This window comes from Bombus flavifrons, chromosome 2 (genome assembly GCF_040668555.2).
Source record: "Bombus flavifrons isolate JBK064 chromosome 2, iyBomFlav1_principal, whole genome shotgun sequence".
NCBI lineage: Eukaryota > Metazoa > Arthropoda > Insecta > Hymenoptera > Apidae > Bombus > Bombus flavifrons.
In genome coordinates, this window is record NC_138443.1 from 13,442,214 (window position 1) to 13,468,095 (window position 25,882).

At 42.3% G+C, this 25,882-nt stretch overlaps 2 protein-coding genes across 2 annotated transcripts in view; both read right to left on the minus strand.

Annotated features, from left to right (window-relative positions):
• The window catches only part of LOC138189705 (katanin p60 ATPase-containing subunit A-like 2), a 138,730-nt gene that overhangs the window by 81,734 nt on the left and 31,114 nt on the right, over positions 1-25,882 (minus strand). The gene's annotated exons all lie outside the window — the stretch shown is intronic.
• Positions 1-25,882, minus strand: part of LOC138189704 (uncharacterized) — a 181,134-nt gene that overhangs the window by 34,645 nt on the left and 120,607 nt on the right. Inside the window, exon 4 of the mRNA XM_069131821.1 lies at positions 11,391-11,454. Coding sequence (XP_068987922.1) covers positions 11,391-11,454 — 64 coding nt within the window. The remainder of the gene's footprint in view (positions 1-11,390; positions 11,455-25,882) is intronic.

Sequence of the window (25,882 nt, forward strand, 5' to 3'; positions counted from 1 at the left end):
AACGACGATCGCTGTTGTGCCCCGCCACAGTTTACGCTGCATGGAATCGTATTTTATTGCCGGGCGATTCGTTAACTTGGAATCGTCGCCTTTGCAGACGTTTGGCAACTTTGGTTTTGGTTCTTTTGCCTTTCTTCAGTTGCAAGGTTTTATTGGTTTTAATTTAATCTCCGAGATTCCTAGATCCCTCGGTTTTCGTAGATATCTTGCGATCTTTTGGATGCTTTAAATTTTAAGATTTCGTGCAATTAATCCCTTTTAGTGTTTAGTGTTTCTAGAACTTTGTTCGATCTCCTGGATTGCTTAGATATTGTCAATATTCTAAGTTTCTTGGATAACTTGATTGTGGGGTCCTTTATGCACCGATTCATATATCGTCGTGGAAAATGTTAGAAAGTAGGGCAATTTTGTTACAGGCGAAGATAAATTGCTGAATAATAGAGAGGGAACAAATGACTCGTGCGTAATTAACGATTCATACGCGTGTTAATATAAACTCGATGAACCGCTAAATCGCGAATCACAGATTACGCGTTTATTAATTATTGACTTAACAAGCGCTTTTCCCTTCTGTTAAATGTTACGTCGAGGTGTTGACTCGCTGATAATCGAAACTTGAACGTATCGCATAACGGCGAATAAAAATGCTCGCGTCGATGTTGAAGAAATAAATAATTATGTCTAACAAAATTAATTTAACAATTTACTTGAACGAATAATGTCCTCTTAAAAAAAAGCTATGAAACATAATTTGCCAGATTCAATCAACTATACAACATAAATATTACAAAACCATCCCAACAAAACAAAAAAAAAAAAAAAGAAGGAAAGAGAAAAATAAACGAACGATTAGAAAATCCAAAATCCTAAACCAATTGCATTCTCACCTTTCTCCATCGAATAACCGAAAAACCCGACATTCCCTGGAAACATACCCTGAACACGATGCACGAAGTTCGACGTCTCGGCATAAATGGCATCGATAGAAAAAAAGGTCTCGCGCGGTATCAACAACCGCAGGAGTTTTCATCCGGCTGGCGGTGGCTAATTTAATAAAACCGTGGACCCGTCTGCGAGGACCTGTGGAAAGAGAAAGAGAGCCGAACGAGGATGGAACATAGAAGGAGAAATCAAAAGAGGCGGAGAATCCGGGTAACCAGGGGTGGCAACACGGGGGAGAGAGAATTTTTCATATGCTTACTTGCACAGAAATAATGAGCTTGTCCATAAATAAAGAATAGAAGCCGCCTCGCGGCGAATGGGTAATGAAGTCTCTCGTGGATAATTGTTATCGTTGGAAAAGCGTTGCCAGCGTTGCGTTTTCCGCGATGAGGCCAAACGAAACAACTCTCTCCCTTCTTCTCCCCTCTCTTCTCGTCGTCTCTTTGCTTCGCCAAGCTTTCGTAGCGTGTTCGCGTTTCCGAGCGACTGGTATGTAACGAGGGAACTAACCAACACGTTGCCACGAGGCCGCTTTAAACGCGATCGACGATCGATATTCGCGAAAGAATTCTGCGAGTGCAGACCGATTCACGGCCCTCGTTGCGTAACTATTTTCATTTATCGCTAGATAGGGCTCGATTGGATAGTTCGATGGTTTCGAATTCCGTTATAGGAATTTCTACCGATACGCTTGATTATAGAACCAGATTTTGGAATAAGAATTTTTCGCCCACTTCATATACGACACGATATATATCGCGCGTCTATGGGAAGCTGGCTGGACGAAGGACTGCGAGTTTGATTGGTTATTTTTGGTCGACTCGATATAATCGTGATAATCACGCGTATTGGAAAGTCTCGTATCTGCCTACGAATAAGATTTTGTAGCAACGCGTAACGAACCTGGTGAACTAGAGAGGAGACTTTTGCCCTCGCGTTGTTCTGCTAGCTATCTCGTTATCTCTGCACAATACAATGAAAATAAATTCATATATTTTGTTCGGCTTAAACGTATATCGCGTGGATCGCCATCGAAAGCTTTAATCTTCGCTGCGTGCTATATCGATGTCGGTCCGGTCTCTCGAGGAGGACGAGTTGAGCGTGCAAAGGGTGAAAAGAGTGCCGCCGCTGATCCACGCAGAGAGCCAGATCGTATCGGGCTAGCTGTCTCTGCTCGGTGTGCTTACTCTGCGCTTACCACTCCGTCTAGCTCCGAGGTATTTGATATTGACTTGCTCGAGCCTCGACTCTGAACTCCCGGGCCGTTGTAGGGAGGAAGAGGAGGAGGAGGTGGAGGAGAGAGAGGATGGAAGTCACCCCCTCCAGCCTTGGAGCGTTTAATTAAAAAGCTCTCTCTCTCTCTGTGGAGAAGGCTGGTTCCGTAGACTTGTAGCCGCGATATGTGCGGCCGATAGTCGACATCACACATGGGTGATACCGGAAGCTCCGCTACCGAGCTAAGTACACACTGGCCAGCCCTCACAAAGGAAATGGAATCCTTCGCTTTCCGGATGAAATTAACTCGAAACTTTCGACCAACCAACCGGTCCGCTCTGATTATTTTAACCTGGTTCACGGGAATTCAAGGATCACTATGTATACGTATATTGGTATATGTATCGAAATGAAGAAACTGTAAAGGTAGGTACAAGGATCTGTGTGATCGCAGATGGTGAAATTTTTCTTGATAAAAGGTTAAACCAACCGTGGTTTTATATAGAGCGTTTGAGTCGGTACATCGGATTAATCACCAATATCATCTGCCATCTAGCCGAGTGAAAACTATTGATGTAATTAACAAAAAATCCAATCTCAATAGTACAGTAATTTTGAAATAAAGGATTTATAGTTGAAAGCGTCGAACAAAAGCTTGGCTAAGTCTTAGCGAATGTTTATCACGGGATTCTTAATGTGGTCGGCTATCTGCGTACGCTTCTTTTCCTGATCGGTTTTAATTGCCAATCGACGCACCACGATTAACAGGAATAACGGCATCGCGGAAATTGCTCCTTCTACCCGTGTATGTCGCGTGCAATCGAGGATGAGAACTTGTGAGAGCCAGCGTGTCTCCTGATAATCGTGATTCACGTACACACTCACCAACTATGCGAGCGTAATGTCGCCTTGGTTGCACGCGAATCTCGCCTTAACGATTTCCCCGCGGAAAATCATTTCACCACGCGTGAAGAAATGCCGTCTCGGAACCTGCTGCCAGTTTCCAATCGTGCTTGGCGAACGCGCGGATTTAATTCATTCTGTTATCCGTACATTTGCCGTGCATCACACTTACACGCTCTAACTATTTGGAACTGTAACATATATTGGAACGTGTAGATTTCAACATCCGATAGGTCGATCAAACGTTTATCGCGTTTGCCGATACGAAAATATTAGAAAGAAATCCGTAATGTTTCGTAGTCAATGAGAAAGAAAGAACGAAAATATTGAGATATGTATAATTTTGTGTGCTAGACTAGATTAGGCGCGTAGTAGTGACACACGTACGTGAATATGAGTGTGTGGAAGTATGCGTGTGCGCGGTGTCTCGAAAAACAGATGAATGTAACTGTTTCGTTGGCAGTGTGGTATGGAAGATGGAGAGACAAAGAGAGTGGTGAGACGCGTGCAAATGTGTATCGACGAAAATCCTGGGAATTGTTTATTAAATAAATCTAAAACTATTTCAATATGAATTCTAAGTGTAACCTTAGTGTTCTTTTACTTTTATTTCGGCGATTAAGATCCACAATTCTCAATAGAAAAAAAGACGAATGTCTTGCTTAAACGTGGAAATGGCGAAGAATTTCTGAGATCATTAAAATTTAGAACATGTAAATTTGTGAGGTAAGGAGGGAAGAAAATCGTGGATGGCGTCGCGTGCGCAGTCGCGTTAACCCGCGTCTCTTAGCGTGTTCGTGAAGCTAAATGATACACGATGGCGAAACGACGCGAAACAACGCGAGGCTTTCCATCTGTTTCGCCCGTTCCCGCGACGTACGCGCTCTCCGCCGAGAGAGTACGACGAACCTGGTGTAACTGATGAAATTTAGGAATGAATTATTCATTTAATCGCTCCACGGACAATTTACCTCGCGAACGCTCGCGTCCGCCGTCCGGGCGAGAATCGGTTTGAGAAACGCGGCGAGTTTCTTCGTTCAACCGTCGTGAAACTGCGGCCGCGACGAGTTTTTCCTTTTTATCGTCGCTTCGTATCTCGGTTTTGGCAATTTGAATATTGACGTATTTAGATTTAATTATACGTAGGTTATATTCTATCCGAAATTTGGAAGAATTTTATTCGCTTCTAATGAATTGCTAATGAATAACAAATTGAATATATTTGTATAATTTTCTGTATTAGAATCACTGTTTTAAAATTAAAATTCTTAGGGTAAAAACGAGGGAATTGTTGCTCCTGACAAATTGCTTATTCTTGCTCGTATGTATGTTATACTTCCGTATCGCGATGAATGTAAGGAATGTGGTAATTCTTTCTGCGTTCTTTCCTGCAAGATTTACCAGGAACAATTTTTGTTACGCAATCGTAAAATCTTAACTGCGTAACTGTATGTTAAACCTTGTATATTTAGATAGCCGATAAAGACATTACATCAATAAAAATTATAATTTCCTCGACTCTCAACTTTTCCATCTGATTAATTAATCTTTCAAGAGCTATTTGTGCATCTAGTCTTCTATTAAATTATACAAGCAATTGTATTCTTTAAATTACCAAGAATTTGTTCAAGAAACGTACGTCAAATACCCGGGGCAATTAAGTTCGCAGAAGTAAATGATACGGTGTAATGATTCGACTGAAATCACGTTTCAATTATCTCTGATTAGAGAAACCGGCGTAAATGTACGTAGGACGCGGAAGAAAGAAGAGAAAGAAAAAAAGAACACGTGCGGGCACGTGTACGCAACGCGTGCATGTGCAACGAGGATCGCAGACGACCAGAACGGCCGGGTCACGCGATGGGAGAAACGTTTTTTCCGTAAATGGGAACCAGACCGACGTGTTACTGCCACTCTAAGGCTCCTGTTCTAATCAGACCGTGGTTTTATTGCAACTTTGCAGAGTATTTCGAACTTCACGAGCCGTTTGCGCCGTGATGCTAAGGTAAACTTTGGAAAAACACTGTTGTAACTCGTTTCTCTTGCGAATTTGTGACGGATCCGCGGTCGTGATCCTCCTTTAATTACTAATTGCACGTATCACGGCATCGTGGTTATGTAGCGGCTTCGAAAAATCACATGGTCATCTATCACGTGGCGATGTAGCTCCTGAAGTAACCAGGTGTCTCATGGAATTTGATTCGAAGAGTAAACTGAGCGATATTGTACGGTGGAAGCAGCATATAGGATATTTTTGATTTTTTTCCACAAATTGTGAAAGTACAATCTAGAAAGAAAAGTCGTTGCTCTTTTCTTAAGAGAATCGGTTGTTGATAGCAACATCCAACAGAGACTTGTTGTACATCCGGAATCGGAGACCACATCTCTGGGAAACGGAAATCCGAGACCGAGAGAGGAGGCAGGCAAGAAAATAAATCGCAATGATCTCCGTACCGTGGCGGCCTCTATGCTTGTAATTGGCTCCGTGAGAGAGCGCGTCCGCGGCGATGATTGTCGCCAACCCGTCGATATACATCGCATGAAAGACACGGACGAGCACGCGCGCAAACTGCACTCGCTGCTACTAAAAGGACCCCAAGCGAGAAACAGAGAGGGCAGGTTTGAAAACGTGCGCCAGTCGAGGCGAAGATATCGCTGACAAGCGACCACCGGGAACCCTCGCGTGCAACTACGTTTCTTCTTCTCTTGATTCTGTTTCTGCACCCTTGCTACGCTCGGTTTCCATCTTCAAAAGGACCATCGAGAACCGATACCTTCTTCTTCTTTCCCGGTACACGCGCTCTTTGGCACGAATCCAAGTCGTCACCGCTAATTTGGTGCCGATACGGACACTCCATGCCTTCTTAGTTCAGGATTCGTGGAAACGTGGCGTAACGACATAAAGTTCTTGTTACTGTCGTTGATTTTCTCATCGATTACAGATCGAGCAATTACTCTTTCGAATAAATCGAAGCATCGACCAGGCCATCGATGAACGAATATTAATCGAATCGTACTTTTCAACGTTCTAATTTAAGACTTGTCAAGTGTTCCAAATAAAATCTAACTTGATCGAAGTTCAGATCGCATTTTCGAACAAGCCTGTCTCTTGCGACACGTCTCACTCGCTTTCCCTTTTACCGCAGGTCTCGCGAAAATCTCACGAGGAAAGCCGACAGGGGAAGAGGAAAAAGGTAACGTAGCGAGTTGCACGTGCGAGTAGGAGCACCGTGAACACGGTGAAATTTCAATCGAGGCGAGCGGTTACACGGCTACGGGACGGCATGAGACACCTTTTTTCACCTCGTCAGCATCGGTGCCATGTACGTAGCGGATGTCGGCGTCGACTTCGGCCAGCGGTACGGGCTGCGGTGTCGCCAAGACGCATTGCGCGTCGCGCTATCGGCAAAAAGGCCGGCTTTCCAATTGAATTTATTCGCCTAACGAGTGTAGATTCCGTCGCGCCGACTATGGCCGGGACAAATGGCGCGCATCGAGCCGCGCCGCGACGTGTAGCCGGAACCAGAGAATTCCGTTACGGAGTGGAAAGCCTAGGGAATTGCCAGTGACAACGTTACGAGCTGAGCAGGATCGAAAGGACTGAGGAGACCGATTCAATTTGCGTTCGTTCCTGTTCAGCTAGAATTGGACATCGGTCGCATCTGATTCCCGCTGGTCTGCGCTTGTGTTCATTGGGCTTTGGCATTGCCAGGCTCTGTGCTCTCGCGATTTCAGAACGATCGAACAATCGCTTTAAATTTATCCTTCCTTTCCGTATTGCCAGATATTTTTCGCAAACCTTTGGCAATTTACATCTGCATAGTACTTTTTCCTCGGATCGATTCGTGTCATCGCGATTTAATACTTTGACTGCCACGTTGGTCATATATTTCTTCTGACGGTGGTCATTGGTGACAGGAGCGCTTCAACTTCTTACAATTGTAAAAATTGTATGAAAATTGACAGTCAGGGTATTTTGAATATAACCGATAAATAGAAGATACTTTGAAATAAAAAGTGCCCCATTGAACGATTAAACATTTTTATTAGAATATAAAAAAAAAAAAAAAAAAACAAAATGAGAACAAATCTTGCATCTAACGGTGTTTGCATCCATATCTTTGAGGGGTAATCTACGAATATTATTATAAACACACTTTAGAAAATAATCGTAAATGCTGCTTTATAATCATATAACTGAAGTTAGAAGCGCGAACATACCTTACTCTTATATACAGAATGAACAAATACTGTTTACTAATATCTTCTACAAGTTAAAATAATATATTCTGGACGTTTTGCTTACGAGGAAATAACAAATGCGAGTGGTTTGTTGAAATAAACGAAGCCTTGTCATAATATGTCGCTATCAGCTGTTACCAAGACGCCAATAAGATAAACGGTCCATTGGGGAAGAATGTTGTCTTACATGATCAATTTATTATTATTTTGCCATTATATGTTTTGAATAATAAAAATACTCCCGTGGCGTCCTCAGCGAAACATGTGATTTCGGCGTGGCAGTCAAAGTGTTAACCACGCATCATACAGGGTGGTTGGTAACTGGTGGTACAAAGCGGAAAAGAAGTCGAAAATATAGAATAAAATTTTATTTTTTTTTTTTAATTTTTCCATCGAAACAACGATCTACAGGCGTACCGAGCGAAAATTCAAAGTCGATTTTCTCGAAAACAAAGCCCCAAACGAAAAATTTTTATTCTATATTTTCGACTTCTTTTTTCACGTAGAATCACCCCCTTTCCGTTTGTACCACCAGTTATCAACCACCCTGTATAACACTCATAGATTATATCATCAGAATTACACAGTTGACTCTGTGCCAGTAAATGTCCCAGTATCTTCGTAACCCAGAGAGGACGTGGTCAAAAGTTTAGAAGAATCTGATCGAAAAACAGAGAAGAAGCGAGACCAAGCTTGTCCGGTTGCGCGATCCCGCGATTCACCGTATTCATTGCATCGTTTGCCCAGTCGCAGAGAAAGAGCTGCATTACGTATGGCGATTGCGTCAGGGTGATATCGTCATCGGACAGGGCGAACACGACTTTAGCCTTCTCGGCCGGGGACACAAGCGAGGAGAGCAGAGGTGCGTGTCCCGACACGGCTTGCCCATTAGGTGGACCCGCCGCGCCATCAGATTAGATTCCGTTTCGTTCGCCGTTCGTCCGCAACAATGCCGGTGAACCGCGATGCATCGCCGGAACGGCGACGTTCCGGCTAACACGCTTCCTGGATTCGTGAATCCACGACGTAACTGGCCCGGTTGAGACACGCATCTTCTTGCTCGTGACTCTCAGCTTCCTTTTTCCAGCGTTTTCGTACTAGAAAATATGTCCGTCCTTTTTTGTTTTATTGCTGGATGTTGGTAGAGATTGTTCTTTTACGTACGATGGAACGTAGAGGCAATTGGTATCGCTATTTTTATGATCTGGATCACGTTCGTTTTTCCTTCTCTTCGATCTTTGACTGATGGAAAATGTTGTCGACGTCAAACCGACAGAATTGTTATAATCGTAATACGTAATTGTAAATTGGCGTTGAATTCTTTTAAATGGAAACCATCTATGGGCAAAGTGCAACATTTTCCCTTTCTATTTCTTTCTGCGCTCCAGACGCTTCCTCGTTTCCCGCCATAAATATTGATTACGAGTTGTTACCACAAGGATTGCGATTCCAAGCTTGCATTTCTGTCTGATATAGACATTAAGGAAACTTGTTTCCAGCGATGTGTTACTGGTCTTCACCAAGTTTGTTTTAATCGGCCAAATACGCTAAACATCCGTATTAATGATATAATGAACGCAAATAAGGAAATTGACTAATTAAGTATAATGGGGATTTAGCTTGCAGCGACCTTGGACAGCCAACTTATTTCGGACAAAAATATAAACTTCCATTTTGATTAGTTGCTATTGTCATAACAACAAAAACAACGATAATCAATATAATCTAAAATAATTCAGCGTGTAAAACTCGATGTACTTCAAATCGTATCATCTTCGATTGCAATCTATAGTTTCAGCTATTATTTCCACTATTCAAACTGAAAAATCACTCATCACCTTTACGGCAATTTTTCCTAGCCGTAAACTGATAAACACAGATCAGTTCCCACCATAATTACTTCCCCTAACACTTTTGCTATTCACCACTGCACCTAACACGTACCGCGTAACCGGCAAAGTATCACGAAGCATAAAGCACATCGAATCGCGTCGCTAATAGAGTGCACTGATAAACGACACGAATATCGTTGCGGATATCGCGTGTATCGTCGGTGTTAAAAGCTGTGATGCGGCGCTGTTTTCTACCAGTGGGTTGGGCTACGAGCTACGACAAAAGTGGAAACGAGCCGATACGAGACGAAGCCAGCGAAGCGGAAGCGAGACGAGAATCGTGCGCTTCTCGTGGCTCGTGGCTCGATAAGAAAGCTTCGAGAAAGCATCAACTGGCCGACAAAAGCCTAGCCGGCGATAAGATTAAGCGCGCTCCGGGGCAAAAGAGCATCTTTTAGCCGAGCAACTTTGCGGCCCGACCTCGAAAGCCCGATTACGTAATCAGGAACGATCGATCGCGCCGGGGACCGTTTCTCCTTTCGTCCAACCGCCTTCCAACACGAGTAACAGGACCATGATTTTCCATTTCGAGATATCGACAGTATAATTTCGATTTCGGAGATGGTTTTTTTACAAAATAAATTACTTATCGTCGAGATGTTGAGAAAATTGTGAAAGCGATAGAATCGAACGCGGCCATTGACGCGTGAAATAATAAAAATTCTACAAGTTTCGAAGCTTCTGTCATCGTTTGATATCTTCGCTTGAATTATTATCGTAGATTATGTAACGTGGAAGTAACGAGTCGTCAGAGTAGTTTCCATTTCAACAATAATATACACAAGCTTAGTCACATAAATAACGAAATAAGGAAATAACGAACAGAAGAACAAACTTTCCAACCAGTGTCAAAGAATGAGGCACGGTCTCCTTAAATAACCAACAGCAATCTCTGTGCCATTCATGTGGTTGCTTAAAACGAATTCTACGAAATGGTAGTAATAATTCCTACGAAATTAACCAATCCATCTTGGCCTGTATAATTAACGTCCTTTCTATACTTGTCCTTTGCCATTAACCAACGTAAATCGTGCAAGAACATCGCAAACGTAATCGTGTAATAGGAAGGTATCGCGCAGGCGAACGATTTTCCCGTGATTCTCGTCCTCTCCGTTAGTTAGAAAGTCCAGTGAATTATCGAGCATCCAGAGGCGTGTCCCGATGGAAATTTATTCGACGGCTTCTAACGTGCACAGGACTGCGGCTCCGGCATTAATGTATCTGCCGTGAAATCGGTGTCCTCGGAATCGCGCGACACGCACTCCATGTTGTTGCGACTTTTTTTCGATTCGGCATACCGGTTAGGGGACACGAGATGCGGTTTCTCGCGGGCTATCGGCATCGGTCGGCGCTGATCTTTGACGGTGCGACCGGACGCGATCACGCGCGCGTCTTCTCCGAGAAAAACTCTAATTACGAGGCTCTCGCTCAGTCCGCTGGCAAATGTCGCGGATACCTGAGAAGGCTGCGTAATACTTGTCTGTCGCGAAATCCAATGTCAATCGATTCCTGAGGAGATTTCGAGAGGGAGATTGGTAGACTCGTTGAGATTCGTGTGAGCAGAAGAAAGAAAATGGAAAATTTTCGGACTAGAAACTAGTATACGGTACATAAGTAATATTATATAATTTGTTTCGAATTCTTTTGAAAAATGGAAAGATTGTTAGATCTGTAATATCTATACTTTGGACAATGTGTACTAAGCGATGTATCGAGCAATTTAAATATCTTTGAGTTTTAGATTTCGCACAAAAAATACTCGAGAATTCTCGGAAAGCCATAAACGAATCGTAATCGCTGGAAGTTGGATAGAAGTTTCTCTCACAAGTTTCTCGAACGCGACATTCAAGTTCCCTTCGCTTGTACACACGTTAAACGCACGGAACGTCTCGATAAAGATCTCGCGCAGCGTCCAAGCGAAAGGGTACGGTCATTAAAAAAATCTAATTAGCATCGCGACTCGACGACACTCGTATTACATTATTGCGGACAACACTGCCATGTTATCAAAGCGTTTAAACCCAACAAGCACCTTGAGAACAGCGACAACGAGCAGGCAAACTTCCGAGGAAAAAATAAAAGAGTGAGAAGCACGTCAAGCATATGATCAGACGTGTATAATCACACGAGATTCCGTAAAAAGGAAAAGTCAAGTTCCATGATTATCGATAAAATCGATCAAGACTAGCCACTTACCTTGCCACCGTCCACCATCTCGCCCTCTCCCTGTTGCCGATTCGTCGAACCTCTCTCGATCGTCCTGAAACATAGTAAACGCGTAAACGGACTATTCTCCCTCGTTACCACTTCGTTGTAACATCGAACGATTAACAGCCGAATACGTTTTATGATTAACTCGATTTTTCAGAATTTTTCCATTTCGCTCTAACTTTCAATTTTTAGCATAACTAATAGTAAACTGTGAAATAATAAACGATATGAATTTTAATCAATAACATCTGCGATCGCGTTAGTTTGTCCACTTTCTGATCTATATAGGGTGGGTCAGCCTGACTTTTGGACAGCACGCACGGTTTTCCTTGTGTCTCGTGCTCCTTTTCTGTCGTCTGAGACGTCGTTCACGAAGAAGAATGAACGACGTTGTTCCTTTTTTCCACGTCATCCAAGGTGGATGAAGGCAGACGCAGAGGAACTCGGTAATAAAGTCGCGTCTCGTTACGCGATGATACGGCTAGCTGACGGGCAGGGCGCCGTGCAATTACCAAGTTGCATAATTGCGCGCCATGGCAACAGAGTGAAAAAGTATATCAGCCCGTGCCCGGTTCCCCGTAATATTACTTTATTAGCGAAATGGGATAATGCCACGGTGTGTGACAAATTGGGAGCAACGCACGCTCGCGCACCAGGCGACGGCCGGAAAAGCGATGAATATTCATGCAGACGGTTGAGAGGAGAGAGGAGTTGGTACGATGGGACCGCTAGAAGCGCGAGCAACGTCGACCAACCGGCACCCTATGTTCGCGCGTCTTTTCCAACGTCGATGATGGCGACTATACATCGCGATTCTTTCGTCGATATGTAGCTCCGAGGGAATTGTGGTTGTGATTATCACCTGATTGTAAGTAGCAGTGGCAGCAGCTTCCTATCAATGTTTCTTTACTGGAGTTAGTTATTTTAGTTATATTTAAGGGAAAAGGAAGAGAGAGAGAAAGAGAGAGAGAGAAGGGAAGATAGATGTAGCATGAAATAATGACGTTGATTAATAACGTGGCAACCAGATGACATAATACGCGTTAAAGATCGCAAGGTAGATCGATGTATATATTAAGTATATTTATTATCATTTTTCACTCGTTAAAGGCACTTGAGACATACAAAACTTTCATTTCTAGTTGGTTCTATGATGGCGTTGCATATGTTTCTTTCGTTATTATTGATAATTGATATTTTCGTGTACCGTTTCTTCGTGTAAAGTGACACTAAGAATTATTAGATTGTTACATATCGATGTCACTGACGTTCAGTGTTAAAAAAAAAAAAAAACGTGTAAATGTAAACTCTCATAAACTGAATCTGGATGAGAAGTATGTTTGATATCAAGTGCAATTATGTTGTTCTTCTTGGATGAAACTTTATCGATAAAAAAGGTAGCACTTGTCGAGGTACGAATGATGAATGGGTGTATGTTTGCCAGTAGTATGCCTGGTTTTTACTTAATGCAATTACATAGAATGAGTTCACATAACGAGGATGTTCAACGTACGTATACCTTTCATCGTCGATGGAATTTTATAGAAAAAGAAGAAACTTCGCACTTGTAAAGAGTTATAAATAACCGTGCATATGCTCGCCAGTAATTAGTTAAACAGAATAAATGTGCGCACGAGGAATTTTGAACGTGCACGCCGTTCAGAAAACCAGATGCAATTCCTGTGAGATGTATAATTATCAATGGTACTTTATTTTTATTACACTCTTAGTATGTTTCATGGTATATAAAGCCCTGCATTTGCATTAGAAGTTCGCAATATAATAATAATAATTGATAGCTAATAAATTTTACTGCTATCCAATTATGTTCGTTATTATTTCTACCATAATTGAAGCAAATTAAAATATGCTAGTTTAATAAAATACGCTCTGTCAACGCAATTTTTCATTCCTAATTTCACCATAATTTGCATAAATAGTAACGTCTTAACAAAATCAACATTTTCCAATAATAGGTGCAGCTACGTTATACAAAGTATTTGCACATACTCGTACTTACCAATCAGGCGTTTTCTATCAGGTTCTATACATTTCATTTCCATAACATTACATTTTTCTAGTTACACGAAGGTACTATTAACCGTAAATGATACGACATTTAATATAACTGAACCTATTTAACTAGTATGTAAATGCTGTAACAAATACAGTCATTATAAGTATTTATGTAAGTACACAAATATCGAGTCGTTTCGAGGTAAACGTGAGTCCAAGGAGGACCATAAAGAAAGAGTGTACCGTTCTTTTCGCGGTCACAGCACGCCGGTAACAAAAGACGCGTAAAACGACGCGGCCCAGAGATCACGTGGATGCCATGCCGTGGGCCAATTTATTAACGTTAATAATAAAGCTGATTAAAGCTTTTTATTCCACGCTTGTCACGCGTCTCGTTCCTTCCCCTTCCCTCACGATCGTTGCAACGTTCTTAATTAAAGTAATAAGCTAGGTCAAAGAATTTACCGTGAATCGTTACACGTAGTGCACTATGATTACACGTCCCCTCCCCGACTCCTGTGGACGTCGTTATAATCGCGTGAAAAAAAGTATATCTTCAATGTCTTGCTTCGGTAATTATTTATTACAGGTCGCTATTCGCAAATCCTCGTGAGCATACACGTGCAGTCCTCTGCTAGTTATTTTCATCGTTCACCATGAAAACTCGCGTATCGAAGAGGATGAATATACAGAGGAAATGTTAATTCTGTGGTTATCGCGCGATCTGTACTAATAATGCGAACATTCGACGCGAACATAAAATTGGCTTGTTGTTGTTGAAGATCAGGTATTAGGGAAATTGGAGATCTTTCGAGCCTTATTATATTGTAACGCATAGATATGCTAATAATTTAATAAGTTCAGAAGTGTGGAATTATTTGACGTAGAAGTAGATAAAATTTGTTTCTTCAAGGTGGTCTTCCATTATCAGAGAACTTACAATTTTATCATTTGAAATTCTCGTTTCACGAACGAAGAAACGAAGGGACAGATTCGATCGTTGGATGTATTGGATTGGCAAGTAAGTGATTGAAGATTTTGTCATTAAGATTGGTGATCTTCAACGATAGTAAATGGTAAGTTAGGTGGTAATGACAAATCCGCAGTCACTTAGTTGCCGACCCAATATATCGAAACATGATGGCACGTCCGGTAATTGATCCGGAAGCGAGGATCTGTGCACGCGTCATAGCCCGCGAATACAATTAAGCAATTATGTAACACTTAATTATTCGGCAGGCTGTTAACTTCATAGGTTACGAGACGCATCGAGAAATCTTGTCTTACGTTTCTAAACGCATCTAAACGAAACCACGTTTCCTCGTTAGCTCCAGCGGGAAATTTGAATGCATCCTCTGTTATTAGTTATTAACAAAGAAAATCCAGCTGTTTGAATCGCATGAAGCGACAGAACTCGCTTGATGCAGATTGAACGAAATGTGTTGACGGGCTTTTTGCATGGCTGCCTTTGAAAATAGGCAATGTTTATTCACTTGCAATGGAATAGCGTATCTTTTATGGTTGGATAATAGTTGTATAGATAAGCGTGCGCGCGTAATTAATATGTTGCGTAAGAATTCAATGCTATTAATAGAAGTGTTATTAATATAATAATAGGTTATTAGAGCGCGTGCCGACCTATAGCACAGACTGAATTAATATAATCGATCTTTTCGAACGCAGAGCCTATTGGATATGTAGGTCTGTAGGTAAATACACAGGTGGTGAGTGGATTTTCTACTCGAATAACAGGTCAATTCATTATTTTTCTTATGAGCCGTTTTCCCATAAGGGTCAATTACACATATATTTGTTGAGAATTGTGGATCTTAATTGCCGAAATAAAAGTAAAGGAAGACTAAGGTTACACTTAGAATTCATACTAAAATAGTTTCAGATTTATTTAATAAACGATTTCCAGGATGTTCGTCGATATGCATTTGCACGCGTCTCAGCACTCTCTTTGTCTCTCCATCTTCCTTACCACACTGCCAACGGAATAGTTACATTCATTTGTTTTTCGAGACGCCGCTCACACACATACTTCCACACACTCATATTCACATACGTGTGCCACTACTACGCGGCCAATCCAGTCTAGCACACAAAATTATACATATCTCAATAATATCATTATGACGTCTCATCGAAAATTATGCGATTTTCGTTTGAGATATAGTGTGCTAATTAATTTAAGATTAATTCATGCACGGGATATTTAATACACGGCTTGATGCGCGGCTGTAGCCAGTTGAGTTTACCTTAAACGTTCAAACTAATTCACCGCCGGCTCATAGTATATTACAACATTACTTTGTACCGTAATACAAGTCGATGTTGCCCGATTAACATCCCAGATTACACAGGCAATGCTCCTTACGCCAATGAGCATATACTTAGGCGGTGAGAAACGATCGAGCCTGGAGAAGATAACGGCGACAACATTCGCGACCATACTACAGTACCGATAGTCCACTGCTTTGTCCCCTTGCACTGTACCAACCAATATTCACCGATTTTCATATTTATATTCTATCTAAAAATCCTGAAAGAGATACGTATCTCATTTGATCATCGAGTTGGTTTAACTATTAACTTTTCTATTCGAAAGGTACGAAACAAACGCTTGGAATTTTCTTTCGTAGCCAGAAAAGCAGACTCGGCGATAGACGTTGCAATCGATGAAAAAAAAAAAGAAATATTTTTCAGACTTTAATGACTTAATAATTCCTACTAATATTACCGTTATTACAAAGTTTCTCTGTCTCTGTAAAGAAACAAGCTTTTTATAATTTCCACTTGTCGTCATAAATACACATATCTGTCGTCCGCTTCTAACCGAAGATTCCGCTAGAAAGATTATATGCGCGCGTGCAAGCTGTCGCCCAGGTTCTATCGTTTGACGCGTAATTAAAAGAATACTCGGTGGTGCCAGGCTTCGGCGAATATCCGTTAGTTTACGATCGAGTGGCGCTCAAGGGGCGCGATAAGTCCGCGCGGAAACGTCTACGTGCTAATATTACGATCGCAACAGTTATTCGGAGAATAGGAGTCACCCACGCCTCACCATTTTCCAAGTACTTTTTGTAAGCGTGTACAGGGATTACGCGTTTGCTTGGTCATAGAAACACTTGTCATACGGTGCCGTAGCTCGTCTCTGCTTGAATTTTGTCTTTTATTGCTACGATATACACAGACGACACTGTACGTTGAGTTTAGTTGTAACGAAAGATAAAATCTCATAAGAATGCATTTTTATCTGATTTTTTATGGTAGGGCAAGTTGCGCGTAGAATTTTTTTGCTGACTTAGATATTAGTTTCCGTCGTGTTTGTGTAGAACACGTCGAATGGAGAAGTTATTATGAGTGATGGGGTATTTTGTTGGCAGGATAGCGCGAGACACCGTAAATAAGAGATTGGCGCATGAGTTATTCGATTGAGTAGGCGTGGAATGTGTATAATATCGAATACTAGGCGAATAGGAACACATATTGATCGCGTCTTGTACACTTCGTACAGAAAATTCTCAACAAAGCTTTTTTCATTTTCCACATTTTTACAGACCAGCATATCAATGTAAGAATCATAAGATCAGGTACGTGCCATTATACGTAGAGAAATACTTAAATGTGGAATTTATTTCAATCGCAGAATAACGCGAAAAATAATCGAAACCACGATCAAGTAATTTTTCCACAACTAGCCGTAAGTCATCCAAAAGCAACTCATCAACGCGTAATATTTTTCTCAACAGAATCGACGCTGGTCAAATTCCAAAACACTGTTACCTCTTTCGCATAAACCAGGCGTATTCGAGCGATATGGCCGCCTACGGCCGCGGTTCCGCGCTGTCTCGCCCGTTAGACGTCGCGTCGGTCAGGATCGTTTAATTATTCGAGCCGGCGACGCGGAACCGGCGAATATTTCTCGTGGTCGCCTTTCCAAGCGGACGCGTGAACACAAGCAGGCGTGGGAGATGTTTGCGCGCGCTCGATCGCGTAGATTAAACGTTGTACGAGCCGCCTCTACGTAGATAAGAAGCGCTGATAAGATCGTCAAGCGACGACTCGATCGTGTGGATCGTGGTTCGATCAATTAAGGAAATCACCGCTGGTGGCGAGCATGCAGAAGCGAACGCTCGCCTCGTATTTATGGCTCTGTCCACGGTGGCGGCCATAACCGTCAGTTTGTTTGTTAGAAAACAAGCCGCTGGCTTTCGCACATTGTACGCGCCGCGAGATAATCGGCCGCCCCGTCTCTCCGCCGCCTTGTTATTAATGCGTAATTGAATGTTGCGATTCATTACCCGGACGTTATATTTCAAGCCGGTTGACTCGACCAGGGCTCCACCCGGCTGACCGTCTCGTTTACCATCTGTCCACCGTTTTCTTCTCGATGGAAACGAGAAAGCGGTAATGAGGATTTATATTACAAAGTTACCACGGAGTTTGAGGTGGAAAAGAGACGGGGCAATTTTTAAGAGGCTTCCGATAGACTCTTTATCATTTTTACGCTTAAGGAAATAACGTAGAAAATGAGGAAGGGATTGAGCCACGATGTAGAAGAATTAGGGTAATGAGTAGAATCTCATTAGTCAGGATTCAGCGAGGGATATAGGCGTACTGATAATGGAAATTTTTTAGCGATGGAAAAAATTTCTCATCGTGTTACATTATTACTGTAGAATCTCATTCGTTGGAAATAATGAAGCCTTTATTTAAATTCCACAGAAAATACAAAAGCCACTTGCTGTTAGTGGAATGAGCTTTTTCTATGTATTAGCCTAGTCTTTATGAGATACTATTCCACGTTCCCATTGCATTCGGCTTCTTACTTCCTAGCCGTTAACCAGTAACGCTAAAAGTCTCGAAAACTTTGAGTCGATACTTCGTGTTCCAATGCTCCAACCTCATCCTATTCTCAAATCTTTCGTCTTTGATATACAGTTTGTAAAAATTAGCAAATATTTATCAATGCGTATATGCAACGAACGTTAGTCTCGTGGTATAGCTACGTTTAATACAGACGAACAGAACATAGTAAGTAGTCACGCAGCATCTAGCCGTTGTCGGTTACGAGATACTCCGGTAATTAACCGGTAATGAGGTATGGTCTAGCATGGCGAGTGGATAAATAAAGTCCTAACGGTCGATGTATATATATATACATATATATATGTATATATGGAGAGCGAAGAACGAAGGGCGAGGAGGAAAGGTCCTAATGGAATATAAATCTTGGAACTGCGCGGGGGTGGAGTACGTACTTACGTCTGTGAGTGCGTGGTCGAGATTCATTTGTAAGGGCGTTTATTGTTCGTCCATTGCGGTTTATACGTGCTTGATGAAGATGTTGGTGAGAATGGAGGAGGAGAAGGGTTGTATTAATGGCACGAATGTATAGACTCATTAATTCTATGTAATGTTGTCCTCATTGTATCGCTGTAATATCGTACAGTGCATTTATTTCATTCATTGCAGAGGATTAAGAATCTTAATTTTAATTTTTGCCGTTTCTATGTGAACTGAATTTCGATAATTATCCATTTGTGAATGTTAAACGTAATCATTTACCATTTTACCGAACGTAACCATTTACAGTACAGGCATATAGTATTTATAAGATTATAATTTGTCATTAGACAGGCATAAAATAAACTAGCCGGCGATACCAATTTGCAATTAAGTAGAATAAACATTAAAGTAAAGTATTCTACTTGATTTTCAAAAAGATTCATTATAATTTTAAATGAGGCTTGCCTGTTTTCGGTCTACCTTTCAATAGCTAATTGGGCGTTATTAATAATCAATGGCCGTGAATACCTGAGATATCCCACGAGGCACTTCAACCGAATAAACGTTCTTGAGTATTTTATCTTTTTTTAAAAAAAAAAAAAGGAAAAAGAAAGATGCGCCATAAGCCTGAAATAAAGATTGTATTCCTTGGTTTAGTGCATAATTGGAGATTATTAAAATGTCCCTGAATAATGCAAATACCCTATAAGGTATTCGAAGTGCTCGATCACGTCGCACATAAATTACAAACATCAAGTTCCATCATAAAGTCTCTAAATTGAATCCGCGTATCAAGCGCTCTCATTAAAGATGATTAACCGAATCGTTAAAGGACATTCGAGGCGGTGGTATGACCCACCACGTACATCCAACGAGCACCGTAGCTCTGCACGATACGCTTGTATTATATAGTCGGATAAGTACGTACGCCGCTACCCTATAATCCCTAGGTTATAGTCCGGAAGAATCGCCGACTAATAGCTGACCATAATCAATATTCAACACGCTTTCCAAATCCTGGTCTTTTCAAATAAATTTTTTCCTCCTACAGTTTTCCTCTGTACGAATCACGTTCGAATAATTATTCCGCATATCTTGTTAGTTTTGGTACAAGATTGTCAATAAACGTATTCTATTCGTATTTTAATATTTTGTTGTTCTTCTGTACTTTAACTTTCCCGTAACGAAACCCACGATAAAACTATGCACACGGTTAAACATGGAATAAACTTGTCGGCTCATCTACGCAATCCCAGGGCAACGTTCCGCGCCCTCTTCTTCATAATTTCTTCACAGTGCTTCATAACGAAACGCGTCAGCCTGTTTAAAGCCATTTCCAAGCGTTACGACCAATCCCCAAGCTTTTTCCTGCTGGAACGATACCGCCGAGAACTGTTTCCGCGTTCGCTCGTAGACCACCAGCGAGAGGATTATCTCGGAATGGCAACAGTCCTCCTATGCGGCTTTAAGTATCAGCCTATGCAATCCGCTTTGACAACGGTAAATAGCTAGTACACTGTGATAACGCGAATCGATATCCCTCGTATATAACAAAACTAGATAGCGAAATGTATATCGAATTAAAATACTGTTACGACAAACAGGATGTAATTTTTCGTTGTTGAATCAGATTTTCACAGACATCGATCGATCGATACAAGTATTTTTTCAATATTTCTCTATACTGTTCCTTAGGAAATTTCGGTAAAGTTCCAATGATACAAACTAAACTTCTTCGAACGTACGAAATCCCAATTAGGCTACTCTTCCGGCACAAAAGTGAGAAGCATAGCAGCAGCTTTTCTTAGACTGAAAGGCGCGCAACGCGTAAAAGAAGTTGCCATTCTCGTTCGCCACTTTAGTCTCGGCTCATTCGATACCGTACTGTCGTCATCGGCCGGTAATGACCGGCATCGTGCAGCCGAAGCCGGTGAAACCGTGCGCGCGTGGATTGATAGTTCTTAGTTACGAACGAGTCCTGTTCCCTCTCACCTCTATGGACGAGCGAGTCGAAGCGCGACGCTCTCTCACGGCCCCAGGATCGACGCGACACTTCGACGGAGGGTCGTAAGTCGTACGTCGTAACAGACCGACGACCAGTTGGTAATCTCTCGCTAATAACCGCTTCGGTCTTTGCCCTTTTATGGATCACCGGCCGTAAAGTCAAATGCGCGGATATTTCGTCGCGAACCGGCTGTAATCGTCGCGTTTCTCGTAAATACGTTTCGAAAATTGTCAACCTTCGTTGCAGAGTTTCTGTATGGTTAGAGTTTAGAGATGGCTGACTTTGCAGCGAAGAAACAGTGTTCGTACGATTTGAGTCAGTAAGATATTTGAAAAATAGAATGTACTAAGATATTTTCAAATTCATCGAATTTATATAATTCGCTTATTTCCGTAGCAAATTGCTCCGATATCGATGATAGTCGATAGATAAATTTTATCTTCCGGAAAGAATTCTTCGCGTAGTCGTTTTCTTTCGTCTTCGGTTCTACTATTTCTAGCGCAAGGAAATCTGCTCTGCACAGAACGTGACCAAAGGTAGTTTACGCGAGTTCGACGGAGGCTGGAGGCAGGTCGCGCGAACAGGTGGCAATTTGCATCGGATGGAAAAACTGAGGAAGGGTTGAATCAAGACTCGGTATGCGCGAAATGCCGAGCGTGGCTGCACGCACTGCTCGGAATGTCAGTGGACGGGATTCCTCGTCGACGATTTCCCGCGGATGTTCTCGTAATATCAGTGATTTACAAAGTTTTACTTAAATTACAAAGATTTTAATCGAACTTGTTTCTTCGCGTGTATAAATAGCAATCAAAGGTTAAGAATAATTTTTCCCCGCGTCTAGACGATTTTTCCATTCTAATGTCAAGGATGCCTGACATATCCATTTACCAAGCAGTTCGTCTATAAAATCAGTCGTCGTGTTTCCACCATCCACCTTTATGAGAGAACAACCTGACCTAGCAAGGACAGAGGGCAAAAAAACGCCAAGTCCATTAGCAGCTAGCGATTAGCATCGTTTTAGCACAGTAGAGCTCTAAAAAACCATCTGTTAATCACAAAAATAATATACGTACGTAGCTCGGTTACAGTACATCAGGTTTTCGAAGAAACAGATGTCCGAACGAAAGCGAGCGAGTGGCTAATTGACTAACGAGGTATTCGCGGCTCGTACACGTCGTCCATCAGCCGTCATCGAGGAAATATCGAGATATCGGCGGGAAGGAATAAAGGGAAAAAAGAACGAAGCCACGAGGATAGGAGAAAGACGAAGCGGAGAAAAAAGAAAATGTAGTTTGAAGGAGAGAGGAACGCAAAGATGGGCGATCCTGTTCGAGTAGCGTACGCCGCTAGGTTAGCAGTAGTCCTGTTGGTTTTAGTGTAATCGAGCCGGGCGTCCTTTATCATCGCGAGAAAAAATGGCCATTTAATCACGGCGTTTCCCGACATGGGGTCCATGCGCACCCCTCCAGCGCGCCGCCACGAGAATCATTCTGATATTAATGGCGGACGGTTTGACCGCGTAATATGAGGAATCGTTGGCGCGCGCGTATAATATCACTCGGCCGTGCCAAGCCGCTCGAGGAACACGCATGTTACACGGCCGAGCATGACAAATTAATCGTCTACTTGACCGGCCCCACTCTACCGATACGCTGGATCCTACAGCATCGTTCAGGAATTAGTTCCAGGAATATTGTCCAATATTACAATCGAACTGCGTTGAACATTGGCTACAGTCGATGTATTCGACGAATTATCGACGAATACAAGTGGAAAGATCATATTCGTTAATTGTGGCGCCTCATGGCTATTTACGTACACAAGCTTTTTAAAAATCAATCAACGTTTTAAACCAAAGATATAAGTCACGTATTGACCTCACCTTGCAAAAGAAGAAGAAGAAGAAAAAAAGGAAAGAAAGCCTCGTAGCGAAACCTAGAACCGATCGCGTTTCTGTCTATACAGGAATCTCATCAAGCAATCAGCAGCAATCACAGTGCCAAATAAAAGAGTAGAGTCGAGTGGCGATGTAGTCGACTAGATGGCCGGTACGCGAGCCCGTTACAAAGTCGACAATTATCGAGGAGGAGTGGCCCCGGCCGACCTCTTTGAAAACGGCACGTTGCTCGATGTCCTCTCGGACGTCACGATGGATGCACCCGCGGTATGCCGTGGATGTCACGTGGACTGGGCCGCGGCAGGTCTCGCGGAAGGTTAATTTCATCGCGATAAGATCGTAGCAGCGGATTACGCGGCGGAACACGACTCGAACACCTGTAACGAACGTGATTTTCTTACCGAACATTCAGCGTAGAACGGTCCGCGTCCGGTTTTTCCCTGTGTTTAAGAATTACACGATACGGCTGTTTCTCGATATCCATGCGAGCATTAAGCAGGATGAAGAGAGGAACAGCAGGACCGGCGGACTCGCGATTCTTTTTCGACACGCCGCGAAGATTTCAGGTTATACGATCGGGGTTAATGACTGAGGTGTAGTCGAGCGGTCTAGGAATACGGGACCGGTGAGTTCTCTTATCGATTACATCTTGATTAGGGAAAGCAACGGACCGTATGAGACTGTTCAGTGAGTATTGGAAACGTGCGACGATGTACATACTTCGCCTCGAAACGATTTAGATCGTAGAATTTATAGCATCGATGCTAGTGGAATGTGGGAGAAGCTTGCATATTGATTATAACCTTGCCGTACGTCTATACGTTTTAAAACAGTGGTTTTTCTTTTTACACCGTTTAATACAGCTGTCTTCGTATGCTCGTAAATTTCGACTATTTGTAAATAAGAAGAAGAAATTGGAATTTATTAGTTTATCGAACTCCCTATAGAGGCATCGTACGATATCTATCGCGATATTAACGAAAATTTGAAACAACCTTACGATCGAACTTGGAATTTTCCAAATTTCATCATCATCCACTTAAATTTCCAAAGGTATCTAAACACTGTACGTCTCACGAGGCTACGTTTCCCGCAGAAATACGTACGTTAAAACGATACGTTAAATGATCAAGTTAAATGATCGGCGGATACTTGGAAAAGGTGGGCGCTCATTGGAAAATCCGACCACCCGTGGCGGATTCGAGTAGGCGCTGCACCGGTGCTCGGCCGAGCGCGAATAAAATAGTGTGGGAGAGTTGGTGTTCTTTGAAAATCGTCCCTCTGTTCGAGAGAAACACTTTCTCCGGTCGGCGACCGATCGCGAGGACACCGTTTGACCCAGTTCACCGACCACGCTCTTGTTAATAAGCAAATCGAATATATTGCCTTGTATCGTATCGCTGCAACGATCACGCTGTCAGTTATAACAAAACGAACCTAAGACTGATTTATAAAATGCTTTGGAAACCATCGTATTAAATACAAAGCAATTGGAATAAAATGTCGAACGTAACCTGAATACATCAAAGGGTTAATTAAATCGAAGACGAAGGAGAAGATAAGTCCAATGATTGCGCGAAGCTTCGATATTGCTATTTAGCGTTCCTTTTGTCCGCACGGATCGCTGGCTCGAGCAGCCGAGCTGAAAGTGCCAACGATTAATAACCTGATACGCACGCAGCGAGGATCTTTCGTGCTCGCCATTAGTCGCAACCGCAGTCTTATCGCGCCACGGTCTCTCCACGGCTACGGTCACGATTTCGGAGACACTGGTGCGCAACCGACCGTGTAATTTACTGCGAATCAGCGTCAATTTAGCGATACTCTGCTGGATCATCGCCAGCTTCTCTTATCGACTCTCTGTTCGAACAGGTAGTACGGTTAAAGACACGAGAAAAGCAGAGCAGAGCAGGGTCACTCTTAACGGCTACGGTCACCGTGCAAATTAGAGAACTTTTCATGGATCCAGAACTTCAGAATTGATGTCGTTTAACTTATATACTATGGTGCAAGATTTTTGCTTGATCGATTGGTAAATGTATACCTTTCGCTTATTATTTCTTCGAGCAGCGAGTAAATTAATTTTGTCTTCCAAAATTATTTAAAAATCGTTTTAGACTTATATTCGTGCCTGAAAGATGAAAAAAATAGGAATTGTATTAACAAGTCTTTGGATGTAAGCCAACGAATGCAAGATACTCTGGTTTAGAATTCTAAACGAAAAAGAAACAACGATGTTGTCTAATTAGGTATTAAAGCGCATAAGTACGTAGCTTGGTCTATGAACGTTATTGATATTATTCCTTCTCGACGAACGTCACGATGTTTCGTTTGCATGCGATATTGTAAGGATCACATATAGCGCTTCCGTAATATTACTTCAAAGATTACACGCAAGTATACGGAGCAGCAGACTTTTATTAAACCCTTGAGACAGAAATCTCGATCGTCATTGGTCGTAAACATCAAAGCACCGGCGGCGCGGCGCGGCGATGCGAAGCGTGGGGACACGGTTGATATCGTTACGGTGTCCCATACGGAAATTCTGTTTCACTCGACGGAATGCAGACTCATTGGCCGGTGTTATAAAATTAAGCATCGTGTTTCGAGCAATCGGGTTGGCTATCAGCTTCTCGCGAGGGAATGCGAGCTGATTACCTGGAACCTTATGAGTATCCTCGTATAAATATTCGTTGGCTTTTTATCTAACCTTTTAACTGGGAAAGACGACTCAACTCGTCGATTATCTATATTTTGAATTTTATCATTCGCCTATCTACAGAAGCTTTACGTGCCTTTTCCTCTCATTTTCATATGTAATTTCTACGATATGAGGTACTCGATATAATAAATTTAATATTTAATGGCCAAAACAGCTCTCAATTAAGGAATGGTGTTGCTAGTTCGCTAAGAAGTTTAAAGGATCTACGCCTCTGAAGAAGATCAAGTTTTGAGATCTCGAACGTGGGATTAGGGCAGTAAAGCGTTGCACGCTATGGCACACTGTCTGGGAAAGGATCATTTTCGTTACGTAACCGCAGTGAGTAGGCCTGTGCCAGCTTTTGCACTTCGTCTACGTCACGGACGTGTCGGTCCAGCGTTAGATTATGAACGCCTGCTTTTCCTGACAGCTCTATAGTGATTTGTACGGAGCCCGATGTCACAACGCGAAACATCCAGAACGTTGACAGCGGAAAATTGCCAACAAGACATAAATTATCTTCCGATGATGCTTCTCGACGTAAATTACAACTGAACTGTACA